The sequence below is a fragment of the Lynx rufus genome, unplaced genomic scaffold (assembly GCF_022079265.1).
Source record: "Lynx rufus isolate CCGP_SWC_20201006 ecotype Redwood Valley unplaced genomic scaffold, mLynRuf1.p SCAF_24, whole genome shotgun sequence".
Classification (NCBI taxonomy): Eukaryota; Metazoa; Chordata; class Mammalia; order Carnivora; family Felidae; genus Lynx; species Lynx rufus.
The window spans coordinates 13292331-13313410 of NW_025814839.1; the positions used below are offsets into that span (position 1 = coordinate 13292331).

The 21080-nt window shown below is 56.2% G+C and overlaps 1 protein-coding gene across 5 annotated transcripts; it reads right to left on the reverse strand.

Moving 5' to 3' along the window:
• Positions 1 to 274: 274 nt before the first annotated feature.
• TRPV4 (transient receptor potential cation channel subfamily V member 4) lies at positions 275 to 21066 on the reverse strand. 5 transcript variants are annotated; one of them, XM_047088348.1, is made up of 16 exons: positions 20993 to 21066; positions 20681 to 20890; positions 18158 to 18330; positions 14222 to 14374; positions 13322 to 13462; positions 12007 to 12305; positions 9815 to 9994; positions 8425 to 8583; positions 8072 to 8164; positions 7746 to 7819; positions 6902 to 7067; positions 6611 to 6677; positions 3539 to 3855; positions 2395 to 2522; positions 887 to 1008; positions 275 to 432 (listed from the first exon to the last, which is right to left on the reverse strand). In XM_047088348.1, exons 1-16 carry the CDS (start codon positions 21064 to 21066, stop codon positions 275 to 277), a joined length of 2514 nt encoding a protein of 837 aa, XP_046944304.1. The 5 variants fall into 5 exon arrangements, with proteins under 5 accessions (XP_046944304.1, XP_046944303.1, XP_046944305.1 ...); XM_047088347.1 differs by having other exon boundaries at positions 20681 to 21066; XM_047088349.1 differs by lacking the exon at positions 13322 to 13462 and having other exon boundaries at positions 20681 to 21066.
• Positions 21067 to 21080: the final 14 nt, after the last annotated feature.

The window sequence follows — 21080 nt, forward strand, 5'->3', positions numbered from 1 at the left end:
CCTGGCATTGGCTTATGTGACTCCATGGGAGTAAGACAGGCAGCCAGGAGCCTGGTGGCCCAGGTGGGGAGGCAGAGCTGGGGGGGCGGCAGCCTGGGGACCAGAGGGTCCTGGGGCCTCCCCTTCATCTCCGCCCGGCCCTCGCCTCTGGGGGTCAAGGGAGCACGTGGGGGATGCCCTGGGAGGCACCACTGAAATGCGGGTGGAGTAGAAACAGGTGGGTGGGGGGACGGGGCTGGACGGCAGGCCAGAGACCCTGCCCCGCCCACAGCCCCTAGAGGGGAGCGGCATCTGTCCTCCACTTGGGGGGGTAACTCTGCTGGTGGCCGTCGCAGCTGGGGGTCCCCATGTTGTCCAGAGGCACCACCACGTCGTCTGGGTTTGAGTTCTTGTTCAGCTCCACCACGCGCGGCACCACCGAGGACCACCGATCTGTGGTGAGCACGACGGAGGGAAGGATGAGGGTAGACAGAGAACGTACGGTACACACCGAGCACCTGCTGTGTACCGGGCGCTCCGTAGTGCTCTGAAGGGGCAGGTATGCTTCTCCCCATCGTTATAGACAGGGAAACTGGGGCTCAGAGAGGTCAAGGCGCCGCCCGGGAACACACAGCAGTAAACGGAAGGGCCAGAATTCAAGCTCAAGGCAGAATGCCTGAGGGCCCATGTCCTGTGTGCGGCGTCTCATGCACTCGGCGTAGAGGAAGGGGATCCCAGGGATGCACAAGCAGCGAAGGCAACAGCCAGCCCATCATGCCCTCCCATTCTATAGATGCGAGCGGCGAGTCCCAGAAAGAGGAGAGGACAGCTCAGAGCAAATCGGGGATGAGGATGACCAGGGCCCCCCGCTCTGCACCCCCGAGTCTCCCCACCCGCTTGCACTCACCCCTCCGGAGCCGGCCCACGGTGTGCGAGAAACCATAGTACTGGTAGTTCTCGCTCTTGCCCGGGTCCTCATTGATGATGCCCAAGTTCTGGTTCCAGTGAGACCAGTTCACCTCGTCCACCCTGCCGGGGCCACAGCAGACAAAGGGTTCGGGGGGGGGAGCCCCCGCCGAGACGGCACCCCTTCCCCGCCCCCAGGCAGCCGCCCTGCTCCAGCCCCCCCAGCACATCCTCCTCCTTTTCCTAAAACTTCTGGTAAAATACACATAACATAACGTTTGCCTTTTGATCCCTTTTTCAGTATACACTTCAGTGGACTAACTATATTCCCAGGCTTGCGTTACCATCACCGCTCTCTAGTTCCAATATTCCCATCACCCCACACAGAAATTCTGTACCCGGGAAGCAGTAACTCCCACTACGTGCCCCGCCGGCCCCCGTAACCCCCGTACCCCGTGTTCTGCTTTCTGTCTCTGTAGATTTCCCTATTCTGCACATTTCACGTAAATGGAATCGTACACTGTGTGCCCTTCTGTGTCTGGTTGTTTTCACGTGGCATCATGTCTTCAAGGTCCAGAGCGTCCTGAACTTCCTCTGGGTGCACCCCGTTTTGCTTATCCCTTCATCTGCAGTGGACACCCTCCTTCCTGACACTCTCTCCCCGGCAAAGGCAGGAGGCAGCCTCTTGGGCCCAAACTGGCTCAATACGCTTCTCCCCTTTTAAAGTGACTTTTTGTCGTTTTCATTCGACCTCCATATTTCGGGCAATTTCTGCGTGCTAGGACCCAGCAAGGAAGATCCATCCCTCGCTTAACAGCGAACTGAGGTTTCTGAACGCTGTTCCCGCAAGGTCACAAAGCTGACAAATTGGAGTCCGGATTTGAGCTCTGGAGCCAAACAGAACAGGACCGGCTGGCTGGCCCGTGAGGTGGGTGCTGTCATCGTCCCCACTTCACAGAGGAGGACACTGGCTTTGCCTGACCCCAAACATGATGGTTGTACTCTATGCCGGCAATGGCTTTACAAAGAGTCACCTTAAAAGAAAAGAGTCACCCAGGGGTTCCCCTGAGAAGGTGGCTCTCCCCGTGCATCCCGGGTAATGGCCCAAGTCCAGGAGGCTCATTCCTCAGTTTCCCCTTCCTGCCGAAGCACTGAAGTGCACCTGTTGTTTTGTCAGTAGAAGATAATGCCTGCAGGTCCCTGCTGTCCCCCCAGCGAGGGACAGAGGAGCTATGTGGACAGCCCAATGGGCACGGGGTGCTAGCTGGGCTTCCCTCACGTGCTAAGGCATCTGATCCGCACAGCTGGCCTGGGTGGGGGGGATGCTATCATCCTCCCCATTTCAGGGATAAAGAAACGGAGGCTGGGAAGTAAACCGACTGGCCCAACATCACCCAATAGCACCGAACTCCACTCGGGCCCATCGGGGACTCAGTGGCTTGGGAAGTTGCAATGGGTAGAAAGCATAAGGAGGCTCCATCTGCGCAGGATGGTTCTGCCCTGCCTCACCTGAAGCACCACCTGCGGTCTGGGGTGCCATCTGAGCTCTTGCCCACGGTCACCATCTCGCCAGAGCGGAAGGCCTTCCTCAGGAACACGGGGAAGGAACGCTCGATGTCCAGAATGGTGGTGGCCCACTGCAGGGAGGAAGGGGCGGGCAGGCCATTGGTGAGCACCCGCTCCCCACTCCCCTCCCCACCGCCTACTGCCCTCAAGGTGCCAGGGTGGGCGGGGTTATCCATTCCACTACCCACAGGGGCCCCGGCAGGAGCACAAATGAGTGAAGTAGGATCCGAGCCCTGTGACGCACTCACAAGGTCACCACTCACTGTGGGGAACACTAGGGCAGGTGGGGAACACTAGGGTGGGGCAAACCAGGGAGCATCCGCCCCACGTAAAGGAGACAGCTGCTGTCACCCATCCTCGCACACCTTGCCAGGCTTCCAACTTTCAAGAAAGGCCAGAAGTCTGGATTTTTACATGCTATCTCTTAACTGTAAATTTTTGCGTTCACTTTTTTTTAAATATGGCAATGCAGAAAATAAGTAAATAAATCTTTGCTGGTCAAACCCAGTCTACAGGCTGCCAGTCTGCATTTTATGAGTTACACCCAGTGGGGAAACTGAGGCCTGGGGAAGTAAGTGGTGTGCATAAAGAGCAAGAGAAGCCTGGGGCTGGTAAAAGCCCCCCCGATACAGATACTGATGCCTCCCTGCGCTGGGGTGGCCCACATCCACGCCAGCCTCATCTCTTGGGCTGTTGGGGGGAGGGGGGCCCAGAAGCTGCCCCCGGGCTTCGCACGGGGCCCCTGCGGAAATGCCCACGCTCTCTGAGCATCCTGTGCCAACAGAGCTCGCTCAGGGTCCCGGGGGAGCCGATGTGTCCCGTAAGCCGGACCACAAGGTGAATCTGAGACCGCTGCTGGCGGTCAGGCAAGAAGCCTCTGGAAATGCATTAGGTACCTCTGGGAAGTAGGCCGTGGCCTACAACATCCATTTTACAGACAGGGTAGCGGAGGCAGAATGAGACGAGCAGTTGGCCCCGAGCAGAAGGCTGAAGGGGGTGCAGTGGGCCAGTCTCTCCGTTCTGGAAGGGGGCGGTGGCTGGCGGGGTGGGGGTGGGGGTGGGGGTGGGAGACCCCCCGGGGCGTCACCTGCAGCTTCCAGATGTGCTTGCTCTCCTTGGACACCTGGCCCACCGTCTCCCCCATGAGGGCGATGAGCATGTTGAGAAGTAGCACGAAGGTGAGGATGATGTAAGTGACAAGCAGGATGATGAAGACCACGGGGTACTTGGTGCTGCTCAGCATCTCCAGGTCACCCATGCCGATGGTCAGCTTGAAGAGGTCCAGGAGGAAGGTGCTGAAGGTCTCGCTGTCGCGGCAGGACGGGTACGTGGGCACCGTGCAGTTGGTGGGGTCCTCGCCGCACACCTTCATGTTGGCGCACGGGTTCAGGAGGGACACCAGGGCTGTGGGAGGGACGGGGTGACATTCCCTGAGTGACGACACGTGCTGAGAGGTGCAGAGCGTCATTCCCATTTGACAGCAGGGAAAACTGAGGCTCGGTGAGGGGAGCGCACCGGCCCAGGGTTACCCAGCCTATAAACCAAGCCGAGGGTCCACAGCCTCTGCTCTTTCCACAAAGTCTTGCTAACGAGGAAGAGGTTCCCAGGATCTAGTCCAGCGGTTCTCAACCAGGAGCCGCTTTTCCCCTAGGGGACATCTGGCAGTGTGTGGCTGTCACAACCAGAGAGGCAGGCAGTGCTACTGGTACCTCGTGGGGAGAGGCCGGGGATGCTGTTAACCACTCCACCATGCACGGGATGCTCCCCACAGAGAATTATCTGGCCCCAAGTGTCAGCGGGGCCAAGGCTGAGAAACCCCAATCCAGCCTATTGCTCTCAGAGGTCTTGGGAGCCTGGAAGGCCAGCATTCCCAGGGGGCAGGCTCTCTGTCGTGCTCCTATTTCCCAGCCCACATCAGCTCAGAGAGGACAGGTGGCAGCCAAAACCAGGTACCAGCTCTGACTGTCCCAGGAGCCATGCTTGCCAAGGCCCTTGCCCTCCCCAGACACCTCAAACCGATCATGGTGCACATCCCTTCCCACTGAGCCCAGACGAGGCTTCAGAGTCCTTCTCAACACAGTTTAGCAGCAACGATTAACCCTACGCCGTCCAGGGCAGGGGGCACGAGGAGGCCGAGCCCCTTCAGTCAGCGGGGCATATCTCATAGCGCCTCCATCTGGGATTGCGGCGAGCGGGTTTCAATACACATGCCGCGGCTGTTGAGTCGCGGAGTGGCTGCTGACCCGTGTGGAGAAGGATTCTGAGACCTTATCTGGACCTATCGGAAAAAAATCACTCTACGATCCATTAGCAATGTCTGCCATGGGCACAAAACAGAATAGTGGCATGTTTGTGTTAGGTCAGCTTCAGGTGAGGGATCCAGTGTCCCCTATCAGGAGAAGCCCTGGAACCAAGCTGACCACGAAGTTGCTACTTTAGCCTCTAAGCCTCTGCCTCAGTTTCTATAATGAGGACTGCAGTGAGGCTGGCCTCTTGACCCGAATCCCAAAACACTGCAGAACCCTTGACGCTCTGTCTAGTTTCTTCCCAGTCCTACCCCTGGGAGGGGGCAGCTGTATCCTGTCCCTATCTCCCCAGCTAAGGCTACAGTTCTTCTCCAGCATAATCCACACAGAACCTTGGCCTCATCTGGGTTAAAATCTCACCATCATCAGATTCCTGTTTCAGTGTTTGTCCCCAGACGAACCTCCTCAGGTGTGAATGTGGCCTGGTGAAGTTTGAGTCAGCTGCTCCCTTTTGGATGCTGGGCGTTGGATGGCAGCTCACCCACCCCTTGGGGACCAGCCCAATGGCTCAGTCAGTTTCCCCATCTCTGGGCCTTCCCTTATGGCCTGTGCCACTGAGGTCCCCTGGTATCATGACATCCCGGAGCAGGCATATTGGAGACAGCCAGAATTGACCTGAACTGTCGGATTAAGTATGAAAATGCATCCTTCCCGGGGCGCCTGGGTGGCTCAGTCGGTTGAGCATCCGACTTCGGCTCAGGTCATGATCTCACAGTTTGTGGGTTTGAGCCCCGCATCAGGCTCTGTGCTGACAGCTCAGAGCCTGGAGCCTGCTTTGGATTCTGTTTCCCCCTCTCTCTGCCCCTCTCCCGCTCATGCTCTGTCTCTCTCTGTCTCTCAAAAATAAATAAATGTTGGGGCGCCTGGGTGGCTCAGTCGGTTAAGCGTCCGACTTTAGCCAGGTCACGATCTCGCGGTCCGTGAGTTCGAGCCCCGCGTCGGGCTCTGGGCTGATGGCTCAGAGCCTGGAGCCTGCTTCGGATTCTGTGTCTCCCTCTCTCTCTGCCCCTCCCCCGTTCATGCTCTGTCTCTCTCTGTCTCAAAAATAAGTAAACGTTAAAAAAATTTTTAAAAAATAAATAAATAAATAAATGTTAAAAAAAAATTTTTTTTTTAAATGCATCCTTCCCTGTCCCCATGTCCCTTCGATGTGGTTTTGCGGGTCTTTTCTTCAAGAGACAGAGTCTATCTCCCGCCCTCTGAATCACAACCGGGCTGTCACTTGCGTTGGCCAAAAGCAGAAGTGACGGTGTGCCAGGCAGCGACAGTGAACACTTCTACTTGCGTTCTTGGAACCCTCAGACCACCATGTGAACACGCCCAAGACGGCTGGAGGATGGGTGACCACGAAGAGAGCAAGATCACCGTCCCCGTGGCCATCCTCTCTAGACGGGCCGGCCAGCAGCCAACCCACAGCTGACTGCAGACACGGGAGCCCATGGAGATGGGCCAGACCTGGCCCGGGTCGGCATGACCACCCAGCTGACCCCAAGACGTGTGAGCAATAGTAGACGATTGGTTGTTTTAAGCCCCTAAGGTTTGGGTGGCTCCTTTTGCAATAATAGCGAATCCACCAATTTTACCATTTCCTAGCTTTTGAACTTGGGACGAGTTATTTAACCTTCCTAAACCTCAGTTTTCTTATCTGTAGAAGGGGTAGTAAAGGCACTCACGCCCCCGACCCATCAGGGGTACTGATGAGGCAGGGATGGGACAGGACTCAGCCCAGTGCCTGGCGCACAGGAAGAACTCAGCACATGCTGGTTACCGTCCTCCGCGTACCACGGCCACCCCACCCCGTGGGGTCCTTGCCCCACCCCGGGCCCCGGGCCCACCTGGCTACCAGAGCTCACCTGAAGCATAGCCAATCATGAAGAGCAAGTAGACCAGCAGGAAGCGGAAAAGGTCTTTGAAGAGGATCTAAGGACCCCGGTGGGAATATGGAGACACAGATGAGACACGTGGTTTCTCGCTTTCCGGTCTTTTCCATCCCAGATCTTCCCACCTCCACCCTATCCCTTCCCCCTCTCCAGCAATGTCCAGACCCTGCCTGCTGCCCCCACAATGCCCCATGTCCTTAGGGCTGAGGGCACCGTCTACATGCATAAGACGCACACAGTCTAGAGGGTTCCCCGGGCCCATACCTTCTGGATCATGATGCTATAGGTTCCCGTCAGCTTCAGCCCGCGGGTAAAGTAAAGGGCGTTCATCCAGCCCAGGACCAAGGCAAAGACCATGACAGCCAGGTAGGCTTCAATTCCCGCCAGGTAGAGGGCCGCTGAGACAATCACTAGCACAGAGTAGATGAAGCTGGAGGGCAGCAGGGGCCAGAGGGGAGAGGGGATAGGGGATGATGAGGCCCTGGAGGTGGAGACGTGCCCCCAAGCCCTCCAGGGTACCAGGACATCCCGATGCCTTCTAGACCCCCAGAAGAGAAACAAAGTGGATGCACTGGGTTCCCCAGCATTCCTGTTGGTCAGAATGCTCAATTAGTTGGCAACTGATGTGTGCGATGGCCCCAAGGCCCTCCAGGATCCCAAAGTGATGCCCAGTGGAGATTTTGTGGCTAAGTGAATTTCATTGTTGTCTAAGAAAAAGGGAAGAGATGTAGTACACATACAGCAACTCATCCTGTGCCCCAGGCAGACATCATTAATCAAGCACAGCGCTCTTACCCACCAAACACAAACATGCCTGAGGATGCTTCACATGCCACTCCTGGCAGACATTAGCAATCAATCACCAGCATAAGACATTGCATTATTTCTATAGAGGTGTATATGGTGAGAACCCTCTAGCAATCATGTCTTGCTTTAAGCAGAAGACTCTATTGCTTGACATTGGCCTTGTCCTGATGTTGGGCTACAGCTGTCTGGGCTGGGTGAACCCGCTCCTAATAGAGTCACCTCCCCAGCAATCTGGATGCTGTCCCTGCCCCAACCGTGCCTTCCTCACCCAGAAGCTGCCAGCCTGGGGACCTCTACTCACTAGAGTAGCTGGAAGGAGCCATCGATGAAGAGAGAATTCACTCCCGGGCATTTCTTCATGAACAAGTCTTTGATCTGGAAGAGGGGAGGAGGCATGTGAGAGCGGGGTAGAGATGGCAGGAGTGCAGGGGGGAGGGGAGAGGAGAGAGGGAAGCAGAGACCAGGTGATGGGTTCTTTTCTTTTGGGGGAGGAGGAAAAAGCAGAGAAGGAGGGTACAGGCTTAGAAGAGAAGGCAGAAAAAGGGAGTGGAAGGGGGGACATAAAAGGAGGAAGGAGGAAGGGAGGAGGGAGGGCAGGGTGGATGGGGTCGGGGGCCAAGCACTCACGTTGGTAAAGAAGAACAGGATGCCGGTCAAGAGCGTGATGATCTCGCCCGCCAGCCTCAGGTAGTCCACGGTGGTGCGGTAAGGGTACGGAGGCTGAGGGGGCAGGTGGCGCACGGGTCCTCACCCAGCCCCTCCAACATCTGGCCCTTGATCCAGACGCGCCCCAACGCCCCCCACACACCTGGATCCTGTGGACCCTCCTCCCTCACTCTCTTCCCCCTGAGTGCGGGGGAGGGGGGCACCCCCCATCCTGTTCCTCAGCTCTCTCCTGTCCCTCCCACAGGGGACCCCGCCCGGGGGTGGGGGGAGGCCCCAGCTGTGCCCCATCTCCTGCCCGGCTCGCAGCCACTCACAGTGCCCTCCAGTGGCTGGTAGTAGGCGGTGAGGGTGAAGATGACCATGGCGCACAGATAGGAGACCACGTTGATGTAGAAGGAGACAGCCCCGAACTTGCGCCACTTGTCCCTCAGCAGTTCATTGATGGGCTCCACGGCCAGCATCTCGTGGCGGTTCTGTGGGAGACAGGGTGATCAGGGGCCACCCTTCCCGGCACGTGGGATCTAAGCTGGCTGACTCTGGCACGCCTTCCCCCACCCTCTGCCTCCTCCTGACCCGCTCTTGAGCGACACTCGAGGATTCATGGGGAACTGGATGGGGATTCAGAATCAACACCAGACTACGGGCTCAGTATTCGAGGCTCCGCCCAATTCTGCCCCAACTTACCTCTGTAGCCTATTCTAGGCTCAGAGAACCCAGAGCCGGAAAGCTATTCTCATGATCCCCAAACTCCAACCTATGGATTTTGCTGGTAGCAAAATCACCTATGTAGCTCATCAAAAATATAAATCCTCGGGCTTCAACCTCAGAAGTTCTGAGTCAGGAAGCAGGAATGGGAAATTTAGCCCCAGGATGACAGACAATTGACTCACCCCGATGCTGAACCCTAGGAAGACATCAATAATTGAGCCCTGCACAATAGTTCTCTATACTGTTGTTTCCCAGGCAGACACTGCCAATCGATCAAAGCTTGTACCAGAGATGCTAAACCTCCCACCACCCCTATTCGAAATCAAGCTAGTCACTAAGTCAAGTTAGTCACTACTTCCAAAGATGAGGGAAGCGAGCTCCAGCAAGGGAAGGCATGTGTCCCAGCTCACAGAGCCGGGGAGGAAAGGGAGACTGTCCGCACCTAGTCCCCAGCATTTGATCAGTGTCCCGTCCCTTCAGTGACTTGACTTTCTTCATAACCATGGATCTGGGCAACAGCATAACCACAGAGGTGCTATTGCAGTGTTATTCCTGAGAGTTAAAGGCAGAAACAAACCCGGATGACCAAGAATAGAAGAATGGTTCATTAAAATGTGGTACATTTACTCGCAGCAATGATATTGCAGAAGAATATTTAATGGTGCAAAACAATGTTCACAAAATACTGCTAAGTGAAAAAAAGAGCTTTCATAACTTCATCTAATGACTACTGATGATAATAGCTGACATATAATGTGTATTCTGTGCCAGACTGTTTCAAATGAACTCATTTGGTTCTCCCAACAACTCCAAGGGATGTGAACTATCCTTATCCCCATTTTACAAAAGAGGAAGCTGGGACTCAGAGAGGTTGGGTCACTTCTCTGGAGCCACACAGCGTGTAAGTTACAGAGCCCCTCCCAGCCCCGGGGTCCCTTCCCTGATCCCAGCCACACCCTTCCTTCCCTAGGCTCTGTCCCCTGCCTTGGTGCTCACCTCGATCTTGCTGTTATACACCAGGATCTCCAGCACAGAGGCCTCTTCCCCACATGTGTCCAGGGAGGAGAGGTCATACAGTGAGGAATACACCGGCCCGTAGGCCCAGTCCTTGAACTTGCGGGACAGGTGCCTCGTATCCTCGTCTGTCACCTCCCGGCGAATGATGTGCTGAAAGACCTGCACGGGGTGGGGGCGGGAGGGTCAGGGGGCCCCAGGGAGGGACACCAATGCTCAGCTTCTCGCATCAGAGGGACCCCGGGGGCCCTGCACAGCCCATCACATGGTGCCTCCCCAGAGAGCAGCACGTAGTGGGGAGGAAATATTTACTTAGCATGTCCTGGGCGCCGGACCCTGTGCTCACATCATCTTGTTCTTACTCTTACCATCTTAGTTTTCAGATGAGCAAACAGAGGCTCAGAGCAAAGAAGGGTGTTCCCTGAAGCCACACAATCAGTCAGCTGAAGCCAGACCGAACCAGGCCAGCCATAAAAATCTGAATTGTAGGGACGCCTGGGTGGCTCAGTCGGTTAAGCGTCCGACTCTTGATTTCGGCTCAGGTCATGATCCCACGGTCGATCGTGGGTCTGAGCCTCACATTGGGCTCTGTGCTGACAGCGCAGAGCCTGCTTGGGATTCTCTCCCCACTACCCCCGCCGCCCCCCGCCGCCCCTCCCCTGCTTGTGCTCTCTAAATAAATAAATACATACATACATAAATAAACTTTAAAAAATGTTTTTGAAAATCTGAATTGTAACGAATATCTTTTTTATGTAATTAAAACAACAATTAACCAGCTTTATTAACATGTTAAATCTAGAAATAATTGTTATATCCAGTCCCTCCTGATGCCACTGCTACTGTATGTAGCCTACACACAGGATATTGAGGAACAGAGAGGGGGTGGAAATTACCCAAGGCCACACAGATTAATAGGGCAAAGCCAGAATTTAAACTTAGGCCTTTTAAACAGAAAATCTTAAAAAATAATAATAATAATGGGGCATCTGGGTGGCTCAGTGGGTTAAGTGTCCAACCCTTGGTCTTGGCTCAGATCATGATCTCATGGTTCATGAGATCGAGCCCTGCATCAGGCTCTGAGCTGACAGTGAGGGGCTTGCTTGGGATTCTCTCTCTCTCTGCCCCTCCCTGCTCATGCTCTCCCTCTCAAAATAAATAAACTTAAAAACACACACACACACACACAAAAAACCTTAAACTCAGGCCTTTTCCACCACCTCAAGACTCTTTTATAAATTGGAATTTTAATAACTTTTGCTATGATTTTAATAGGACAATCATAATCTCTGCCATTTACTGAGCACTTACCACCCACGCCAGGCTCTTTATTAAAAAGCTTTAAATGGATCACCTTATCTAGTTGTCATGTGATCCCAATGGGCACTATTTTCATCCCCATTTTACAGACGAGGACACTGAGCACAGAAAGGGGAGGGGAGATGCCTGCAGTCACACGCTAGGAAGTGGCCGAGCCAGGCTTTGGACCCAGGTGCTCCAGACTCCAGAGCGCCCCGGGTTTTGGTTCTCAATCAGGGCAGTGGTGCCCCCCCCAGGGGACGATTTGGCAATGCGTGGAGACTTCGAGGGTTGTCCCAGCGGTGGGGAGTGCCACTGGTATCTGGGGTTCGAGGTCAGGAATGCGGCTAAACATCCTTCACTGCACAAGACAGTGCGCACACCCCAGAACAATCTAGTCTCAAATGTCAGTCGTGCCCAGGATGAGAAATCCCCTCTGGGCCCTGTGCTGTGAGGCCAGAGGGGGAAAGAACCTGTGGAGGGCCCTGGGGTTGGGGGCTGAGCTAGGACCCTGACAGCGGATTATAGGGGAGTTCACAGGGGTGGGGCCCTGCGGCTTAGATTTCTACGGAGTGCCTTGTCCTGGCTGGCGGGAGTGGGGCGTGATGCTCCCAGTGGCACGGGATGAGGACTGAGGCTCTGGGATGAAGTCGAGCAGTTTGGCTGGACAATAGGGAGCCACAGCAGGTTCTTGAGCCGGGACATCTGCACAATGGGGTTGGCATGATAGCAAGTGGGTGTGCATATTAATAATAATGAATGTCAGCGCAGCCCCCTCCAGTGTGTGTGTGTGTGTGTGTGTGTGTGTGTGTGTGTGTGTGTGTAGAGGAGCGGGGGAGGGGCTGCTATGCCCCACCCCCCCACCCCCCACTCACCCCAATCTTGCCGGTCTTGGCGGCCATCATGAGGGGCGAGAGCCCATCGTTGTTGAGCACGGCCTCCAGGTTGCTGTCGGGGAAGAGGCGAGCACACTTGAGCAGCAACAGGTCGTACATCTTGGTGACGAACTTGGTGTTCTCACGGGTGTTGTCGGCGATGGCCACCAGCGCGTGCAGCACCGTGTTGCCGCGGGAGTCCTGCCGCCGCATGTCCGCCTTCTTGTGCGGGTTCTCTGTCAGGTAGTTGACGATGTGGGGCTGGTTGGTGCAGGCGGCCAGCGACAGGGGCAGCTCGCCTGCAGGCCCGGGAGGAGGCAGGGAGAGGTCAGTGAGGGGGGCCCCGGGGCAGGGCTCCGCCTGTGGGTGCTCGGGGAACACGCGCGCCCCGGGGACACGGGACACAGTGCCAACAGTCCGTGTCCACGTCACGCCGAGGCGGTTGCACATTTCTGCGGGAGACGGGCTGTGGGCTTGCGATTTGGATGCTGCGAGGGATTCTCTGAGGGACCTTGTCCCTGAACTTCAAATAACATGTGCCTTTAAGCAGGGGTGAAATTCAGGGGCGCCTGGGTGGCTCAGCCAGTTAAGCATCTGACTCTTGATTTCAGCTCAGGTTGTGATCTCACGGGGTTCGTGGGTTTGAGCCCCGCTCGGGCTCTGCAATGACCGTGCAGAGCCTGCTTGGGATTCTTTCTCTCTCTCTCTCTCTCTCCTCCTCCTGTCTGTCCCTACCCTGCTCGTGCTCACTCTCTCTCTCAAAACAAATAAATAAAAAATTTTTTTTAATATTTTTTTAATGTTTATTTATTTTTGAGACAGAGAGAGACAGAGCATGAACGAGGGAGGGTCAGAGAGAGAGGGAGACACAGAATCGGAAGCAGGCTCCAGGCTCTGAGCTATCAGCACAGAGCCCGACGCGGGGCTTGAACTCATGGACTGTGAGATCATGACCTGAGCTGAAGTCGGCGCTTAACCGACTGAGCCACCCAGGCACCCCACAAATAAATAAATTTAAAAATATATATAAGCAGGGTGAAATTGAGACTCTTTCCTTGGTTCAGCCGGGACGTGGTGGTGATGGGGTTTGGGCCCTGCGATCGGGCCACTGGTGGGTCTCAAGGACATACTGACAACCTGTCCCAGCCCCAGAGGCTTTCATGGTCCCCACTGCACAGACGGGGAAGCTGAGGCTCAGGGAGGTGAGGCGACCAACACCGACATGGGGCCAGAGCCCTCGGCCAGCAGGGGCTCTAAGTGTCTGGGGAGGGGTCAGGGCTGTGGACACCACCAGGCACCCCAGCCCCCTCCTCACCAAAGTAGAAATAGCCTCCCTCGTCCTTGGGCTGGAAGAAGCGCCCCCGGGCCTGGGCATGGACGTCAGCTCCTTGGGCCACCAGGAGCTCCACGTAGTGTTTGCAGCGGCGCTCGATGGCGATGTGCAGGGCAGTCTGGCCTGGGGAGGGGGGTAGGGACTGTCACCGCAGGCAGAGACCGGACCAGGCTGCAGCGCGGTGGGGTGCAGAATGTGGAAATCAGGCGAGGGGCTGCAGGCCCAGGCCTTGACCGTCTCCACCCAAGGGCGGCAAACGGACCTCCAGACACTGCCCGGATGTGGGATCTCTGACGCACGAAGCCGTGACGTGCTGCACTGTGCATGCAGAATTTTAGACTCAAAGGAGATCCCACATGTAGGATCCCAAGTGTGGGGACTTTGGTCAGACTCACAGGAGGCCTTAATCCAGGAGGAAGCAAAGACACTGTGGTCTCACAGAGTTTGGGACTCGGATAGAAAGTTCACAGACTTTGAATCTTCATATCCAGAAATCTGAAAGGTCAAGTCTGAGTCACAGAACCTCAAAGTTTAGACCCTGACACCTTTGCCTCTTAGCAGTGTGGGCCTGTACAACTATTATCATCGAGCCTTAGGGTGTCCGGAACCGTAGAATCTAGGGATCCCAAACTCCAAGTTCACGGATCACTAAGCTCCCTGCATCTCAGAGTCTTGGATTCAGAATCTGGGATTCTGAAACTCAGAATATCGAGACTGGAAGGGGTAGTTATCGTTCCTTTGTTCATTCAGTGGCCGGTTCCTGGACGCAATGCCGGCACTTGGGGCACAGATGGGAGCTCTTGGGGTGCAGTGGGAATCAGACAAGCAAGGACGGTGCCCCACCGTCACCCTGTGTCACCCCTGCCCCACCCGGGGCCCCACCTCGGTAGTAGATGTCCCGGAAAGGCGAGTTGATGAACTCCCGCATGTTGCCTGTCCGCTCGGCGATGTCCAGGAGCACAGGGATGGTGTCATTACGGCCACTGCTCAGATTCAGCAGGGCCTTGGGCAGACAGGTCTTCCCTGTGGATGGCTCTGGGGGGAGAGACGTACAGGAGGAAGGGCCATCAGTCTGTGGTACGGAGCTCCTGGGCTGCAGGGGACAGGGCACCGGGCAGGGAGCCAGAGGTCCTGGCCCTGCCGCACCTCCCCTCTGAGCCTCTCCCTATCTGTGCCCGTGGTCCCGAGGGGTCCAGTAAACTCAGAGGGGCAGTTTTTCCAAATGAGGGAAGCTGCGGCCTACAGAGATTGGGATTTTCCAAAGCATAACTGGGAGGGAATTTTAAAAATCAAATAAGTGGTGAGGAAGGCTGGGTTAAACAAAGCCAACCATATTTATTTATTACAGGACTTGTCAGAGCCTTTGATATGCCAATGGGGACTGGGAAGCTCTAAAAGCCAGACGCAACAGGCAACGTTTGCCACCTATTGGAACACAGGATCCTCTTCCCGGGAAGCATTTACACCAGTGTCCCTAGAAGGGAGCAGAAGGGGTGCAGCAGTCCCCGACGTGCAGACTGCCCCCCAGAGTGGATATGAAATTACCCAGGAGGGGCGGGAGAGGGTTTTGACCCAGCACCGGTAACACTGAAGGCCTGCCTGCCTTGAGCAAGGTTTCATCTCATTGTCAAACCTCTCTCACGAAGCCGGTCTCCATGTGGTCCCCAACGGGTCCCCACACTGCCCACGGACACTCGCTAATGTCCCTTTGCAATTTCCTTTCCCTTGTGTTAACTTCTGTGATTACACAACTTGACTTACACCTTGAAAGAACGAGTCGATGGAAAGAGAACTCCCCCTGGGAACCCGGCACGGGGCATAATCCTGCTGGGGACTCAGGAATGGTCGCAGCAGGGACGGGATCAGGAATGGGTGAGCTGAGCTGCCTGCTCTGGAGCCAAGCACCTTGGGGTTCAAATCCCGGCTTCCCTCCCAGTTTCCGCGTGACCTTTCGTCTGCTTCTCTTCCCTTTCCAGCTAAACTGAGGCCACGGAGGAAATCGAAGAGCTAATGCATGTTTGCTGATGAGCCCGGCACCAGGCAGATCAAAGTCCTCAAGACATGGGGCTGTTGTACCTGTTACTCCAACTCCGAGGGAGGTGCTTTGGGAATTTCTCTCTAGATGTCAGGAGTCAGTGGGGAGAACGTGCAGGACTCAGAGACCTGAATTCGGTCCCAGTGCCCTCAGGACTGAGGTCTCCTGGACAAGCCTCGTCCCCAGCTGCTTCCTGCTGAACCCCTGGTGCCCAGAGTCACCAGGGAGCTGTTTTCATGAATGAAAAGCAGACTCCAGTTCTCCATCTGTGTAAGTGCGGGGGAGGGGGGGCCTGAATGCTGACCTCAGCATCTTTCCCTCCCCAAACCCACCCCCCAGCCTGCATGTGTCCCCTCTGCAGAGGATGGTGTCCCCATCCAGCCAAAAACCTTTGTGACACCCTTGTCCTTGCCTCCTACAGCCACCGCCAGCATTTCCTATTCAATCCCTCTCCCACTCCCTGTGTCCACTGCCACCCCCCTGGCCCAAGACCCCTGCCTGGCTTCCACCAGGCTCTCAAGCTTTCCTTCAATCCACACAGCAGCTGGAGTGGTCACCTCAGAGTACAGCGTTGACCACAGTGAGCCACAGGGCCTTTGCACAGGCTGTCCCTTCATCCCCTCCATGGTCTTTCTTTCTCTTTTTATCTGGTTAACTGCAACTCATTCAGATTCAGCCTATCACCTCTTCCGGGAAGCTCTCCCAGATTTTCCTGACTAGGTCAGATCCTCCAACATAGCCGCTCGTTGGCACACATTACAGACTACAACTGTTTTTATTCCTGTGATTGCTTGATCAATGTTGATCTCACCCAGGAAACTGTGAGCAACCTGGACAGTGTTGTGTCCGCTTCATTCACCACTGTTCACCCCGTGCCCAGCACAGCATCGGATGAGCTGATCACCGCATGTAATTCCAAACCACAGATCACCGAAAGGGGCTTGTGCAGAGCATGGAATCATACCTTGGATTTGGGTTTCTGCACCCCCAGACCCAGGCTATAGCGGGGTTGGGGGGCTGCCAGCCTGGGTCCTGGGATGAGATGCCCACAGCAAGAGCTTCCCAGAAACGCCAAGGGACACGCAGTTCCAGGACTCCACCACCAGGTGGCGAAGTGGCTCTGCCCTGGGAGCCACCAGGGGAAGGGGGACTTAGTAAATATGTCACATTGGAGGGTTGTCAAACTTTGAGGGGTGGTGGCCACAGACTCCCCTGAGAATCAGATCAGCTCATGAGCCTCTGACTAGAAAATCATGCGGCGGCGGATCCAGGCTTTGCGGGGCTCAGACTTACAGAATTTGGGGGTACTGTTTATGAAAAGAAACATGCAATTATGAAATCAGAATTAGCTCCAGGGCCTTAGAAGGGGCCAGAGCAAACGAGCAGCCCTACAGATGGCTTAATCTGCGTCAAGGACCTCCTGATTAATGCCCCTCTACACATGCACTATTCTCTGCAGATTCAGGGGACCCCCCCACCCCTGCTCATGCACACAGATACGCTTTCCTGGGGGTCCCTCGCCCGGGCGAAAAGCCCCTGACTCGGTCCTGAACTCAGGAGAAGCTGGAGCCTTGCTAGCCCAGCCTGGAGCTGCACTGTCTCGCTGATGACTCGGGTTTGCTCTACCCCGAGGTTTCCCTCTTGTGCCTAATGAACTTGGGGAGGGGCTTGGAAGGGCCGTTTGGTCGGGGCTTAAATGTGGGGTTACCTCCAAATGAGATTATTCACGTAGTCACTGACACCCTCCGGGGGCAGGTCGGACCTGCCACCCCAAGCTGCGGCAACCCTAAGCTCGTGCCACAAATGAGCCACATGGTCTGGCTGGGCACCACGAAGGAATATTTTTTATAAATCCAGTCATTCTCCTCTGACCGCCATGACGATACTGCACAGTATCATTCTGGTGTTCAAAGAATCTGGCCGATAAAGGCATACGTGAAAAATGTACCGCTGGCCAGGTCACCCCGTTTGAGCACTTCATTTACCTGAAGTACTCGAAGCCTCAAAAAATGGGGCCCTTCACCTCCCCGAAGCTTCGTCAGCCCCGAGCCGCAGACTGCCGCCAGCCTTCTCGAGACCGGACCTCCCTTGTGGCAGGTGCCACCGTTCTTAACATTTTACGCTGATTTGTGGGGTCGCTTGGCCAGTGAATTACGGCTCCTCAACCTGGTACCTGGCACGTAGCAGGTGGCTGACGCGGGCCCAGGGGCTCACAGGCAAACTTTGCCAATTTGCAGGGGAGGCCTGGGGTGGCAGAGGGAGCTGAGGCCCCGAGGTGACGAGGCTGAAGGGTGAGCCCTCTGGGCTGTTAGAAGTCCAGGGCAGTGGTGACTGTGGCCTCAGCCTAGGGAGGGGAGTCCAAAAGCTGGGTGGGGGTAGGGCAGAGCCCAGGAGCAGAAGCAGGAATATTCGCTCTGCCAGGACTATGCTAGTATTCCCTAGTTTACGGACGAGGACATTGCGGCTCAGAGAAGCCATATATCTGTAAGCGGTGGAGGTGGGATTCGAACCCAGGTGAGTGGACTCTGCTTACCTCCGACACTGACCTTTCCATAATTGAAGGCTGAAAGAATGAACGAGGGTAGCCAAAGCTACCTTACGAGAGGTAGGAATATGTGAGTAATACGGTGAAGGACACAAGGGTCAGATTCCCTATCCAGTGCTCTTCCTGGCCAGTGCAGCCCATTGACCCAGGGGAAGACGCTAAGAGGAAAGGTGGCCCCCAATGCCAGGCCTCCCCAACCCCCGGTGGCCCGCCCATTACCCCCACCCGGGTGGCTCACCCCGGAACTCCTCGTCAGTCAGGCGCTTCTTGTGGGTCAGCAAGAAGGGAAGCAGCCCATCCAGGTCAGTAGTAGAGCCCCGGGACACGATGTCAAAGAGGATAGGCCGGTTGAAGACTTTAAGGATGGGGGGCGGCTGGGGTGCAGGAGCTTTGGGGCTCTGCGGCTGCTTCCTGGAGGTGGGGGAAGGCAGGATGATGGGAGGGCTCATCCCCCGCCCACCCCGCTGTCTCTGGCCTGAGGGGCCCAGGGGTGGTGGGGGGTGGAAGGGGGCAGCTAGAGCCCTAGGGTGGAACCAGACCGAGGGGAGGGATGGCTGGAGAAACAAAAGAATGTTTTATCCCAACAAAGTCTGGTGCCTACCGTGCCTAGTAGGCACTGGTGCCTAGTGCCTACCGTGTGTTAGGTGGAAACAGACAAAAGAAACAAGCCTACCCATCCATCCACCCACCCACCCATCCATTCATCCACTCTTCCATTCGTCAGTTAGTGAGTACGTACCAAGCCAGAGACCGAAAGAGACACAGATAGTGAGAAAATAAAGGAGGAACACCAGACTAAAAGATAAAGCAACTCATTCATTTATTCAACCACTCGCTCATTAATTTATTCATTCAACAGACTTTTGAGAAAAATGAGCACACAGGTGCCTGGTTCAAGGCCCACCACACAGTGAACACTCAATACACGTTAGCGGACATTGCTTTGTTATTTAGCGCCCACTGTGTGTCCGCAGCCTGCATGTGTGTTTGAAACACTGAGCTGCAGGGGCAGGTAGAGACAGGACGCGACCCACAGGGGGCTGGGAGTGGGGAAGCAGAGAGACAGAGTAAGGGAAAAAATGGATAGTCCTTTGGTCATTCGACAAACACTAACTGGGCACCTACTGTGTGCTAGGTTTTAACAGACAAAGAACTGGGAGCAGCGTGAGCCCAGGGGGCTCCACGAAGGGCAAGAATGCTCTCAGCCACGTCTCCACCCACCCAGTGCCTGGTGCATACGGGGCACACTAAGAATCTGTTAAATGAACGGAGGAAGACAGAAACGGAGACAGTGTAGGGAGCCGAGGAGAGAGGAGGGGAGCCGAGGGGGAGCAGTGACAGAGGCGGGCGGGCAGGAGGGGAGACTGAGGTCAGGCTGTGGGGCAGCAAGAGGGGCTGAGGGGCAGGGAGAGCCGCTGGCAGGCCAGGCGACGGGGACAGCTGCTCTCCTTCCTTCCTCTGCCTGGGCCCCAGACCACCCCCCACCTTGAGGCAGGGCTCCAGCGGCAGGGTGCCAGGGCAGGGCTGCCCCCCCTGAGGATGAGGGCACAGACCGCTATAATCCTGAGAGCACCTGGGAAGCCCCCGTTTCATCCGCTCCCGACCTGTGAACTTGGAACCAAAAAACGAAACGGGAAGGACACCCTCACACCCACACCACACTAGGTGGTGCTTGGGTCTCCGGAGACTTCAGCCACACCCCCAGTTCCTGCAAGGCCCCTCCAAAGCCACTAGCCCTGACTGTCTGGGGTAGGGGCGGGGTGAGGCCCGAAGGAGGGGGTTGGGAAGGGAAAGGGAGGCACGGGGCCCACCAAGCTTCCAGCCGGACCTGGAAGAGATGGGGACACCGGGGCGCTTTGCTGTCCTCTGAGCACAGGTGGAACCGATTGTCCAGCAGCGTGTGGACGGCCGTGAGATCTCGGTCTTTGGGCACACCCAGCCTCTTCAGCCTCGGGCCCTGGTACATGCACTTCCGTCCACTGGAACACCACCCTCACCCCGTGTGGCTGCCCCTTCTCATCCCTTAGCTTTGAGCTTAAACGTTGCCTCCTCCAAGAAGCCCTCCTGGAATACCTTGCCCGTATCAGCTCCCCTCTCTGCCTCAGCACCTCCCCCAGCTCGAACTGTGTGTTCACGTGCCCATTTGCTTGCTTATCGCCTGCCTCACCTTCCACAATGAAGGTAGCAGTGGAGGCTACTCAGTGTCTGAACTCTGTAGGAGCGGTACCTGGTCTGGCTCACCCCTGGAGCCACGGGGCCGACCCCCCTGCCAGGCACGTGGTGGGTGCTTGAGAAACATCCACTAAACGAATCGGTGACTCAGTGAACAAAGAAAGGAGACAGCTCCTGACCGAGCAAGGGCTTCATCCAAGGGCATAAATGAGTCTGTGATCAGCAAGGAGGACAGACAAGGACCAGGCAACAGGCCATCTCCAGACTTCAAGACTGTCCTCCAGACACACACAGAAGCCTGAGAGGGGTTCTTAGGGGTTTTCACGGGGGGACAGCCGGATAGATAGATGACAGATGGGGAGGGAGATATCTGATGAGTGGATGATGGACGGGTGGACAAGTGGACGAGCAGGTGGACAGACAGGTAGCTGGATGAATGACCGAGGAGATGACGGATGGATGGACAGACAGGTGAACAGACAAGTGTATGGAAAAGTGGACAGGTGGGCGAACAGGTAGGTGGATGGATGGACGGGCGGACGGATTCAACACAGAGGAGACCATTGGCCAGGTAGCCAGCAATACTCACTCGATGACCTTCTTCCTCCACCGCCTGTTGTCGCTGGGGTGATGACGATAGGTGCCATAGTCAAAGAGCGAGTCCATGGGTGCCTTCTTGGGTCCAGGCACCACCGAGGACTCATACAGGGTGGACTCCAGCAGGTCAATGGGGTTGGGCACCCCCTTGCGGAAGGCACCCTGGAACTTCATGCGCAGATTTGGTCGCCCATCACCTGGCCCAGCGGGGCGGCTGGTGTCAGCCGGGGAGGGGGAGGGGGAGCCATCCTCCCCTTCAAACAGGTTGGCCAGAGAAGAGAGCGGGAAGGCCTCAGCCCCGGGGGTCCCGCTCTCGTCCCCGGGGGTCTCAGCCACCTCCCCGGGCCCTGCGTGGGGGCCTCCGCTGGGATCCGCCATGCTGACCGGGGACC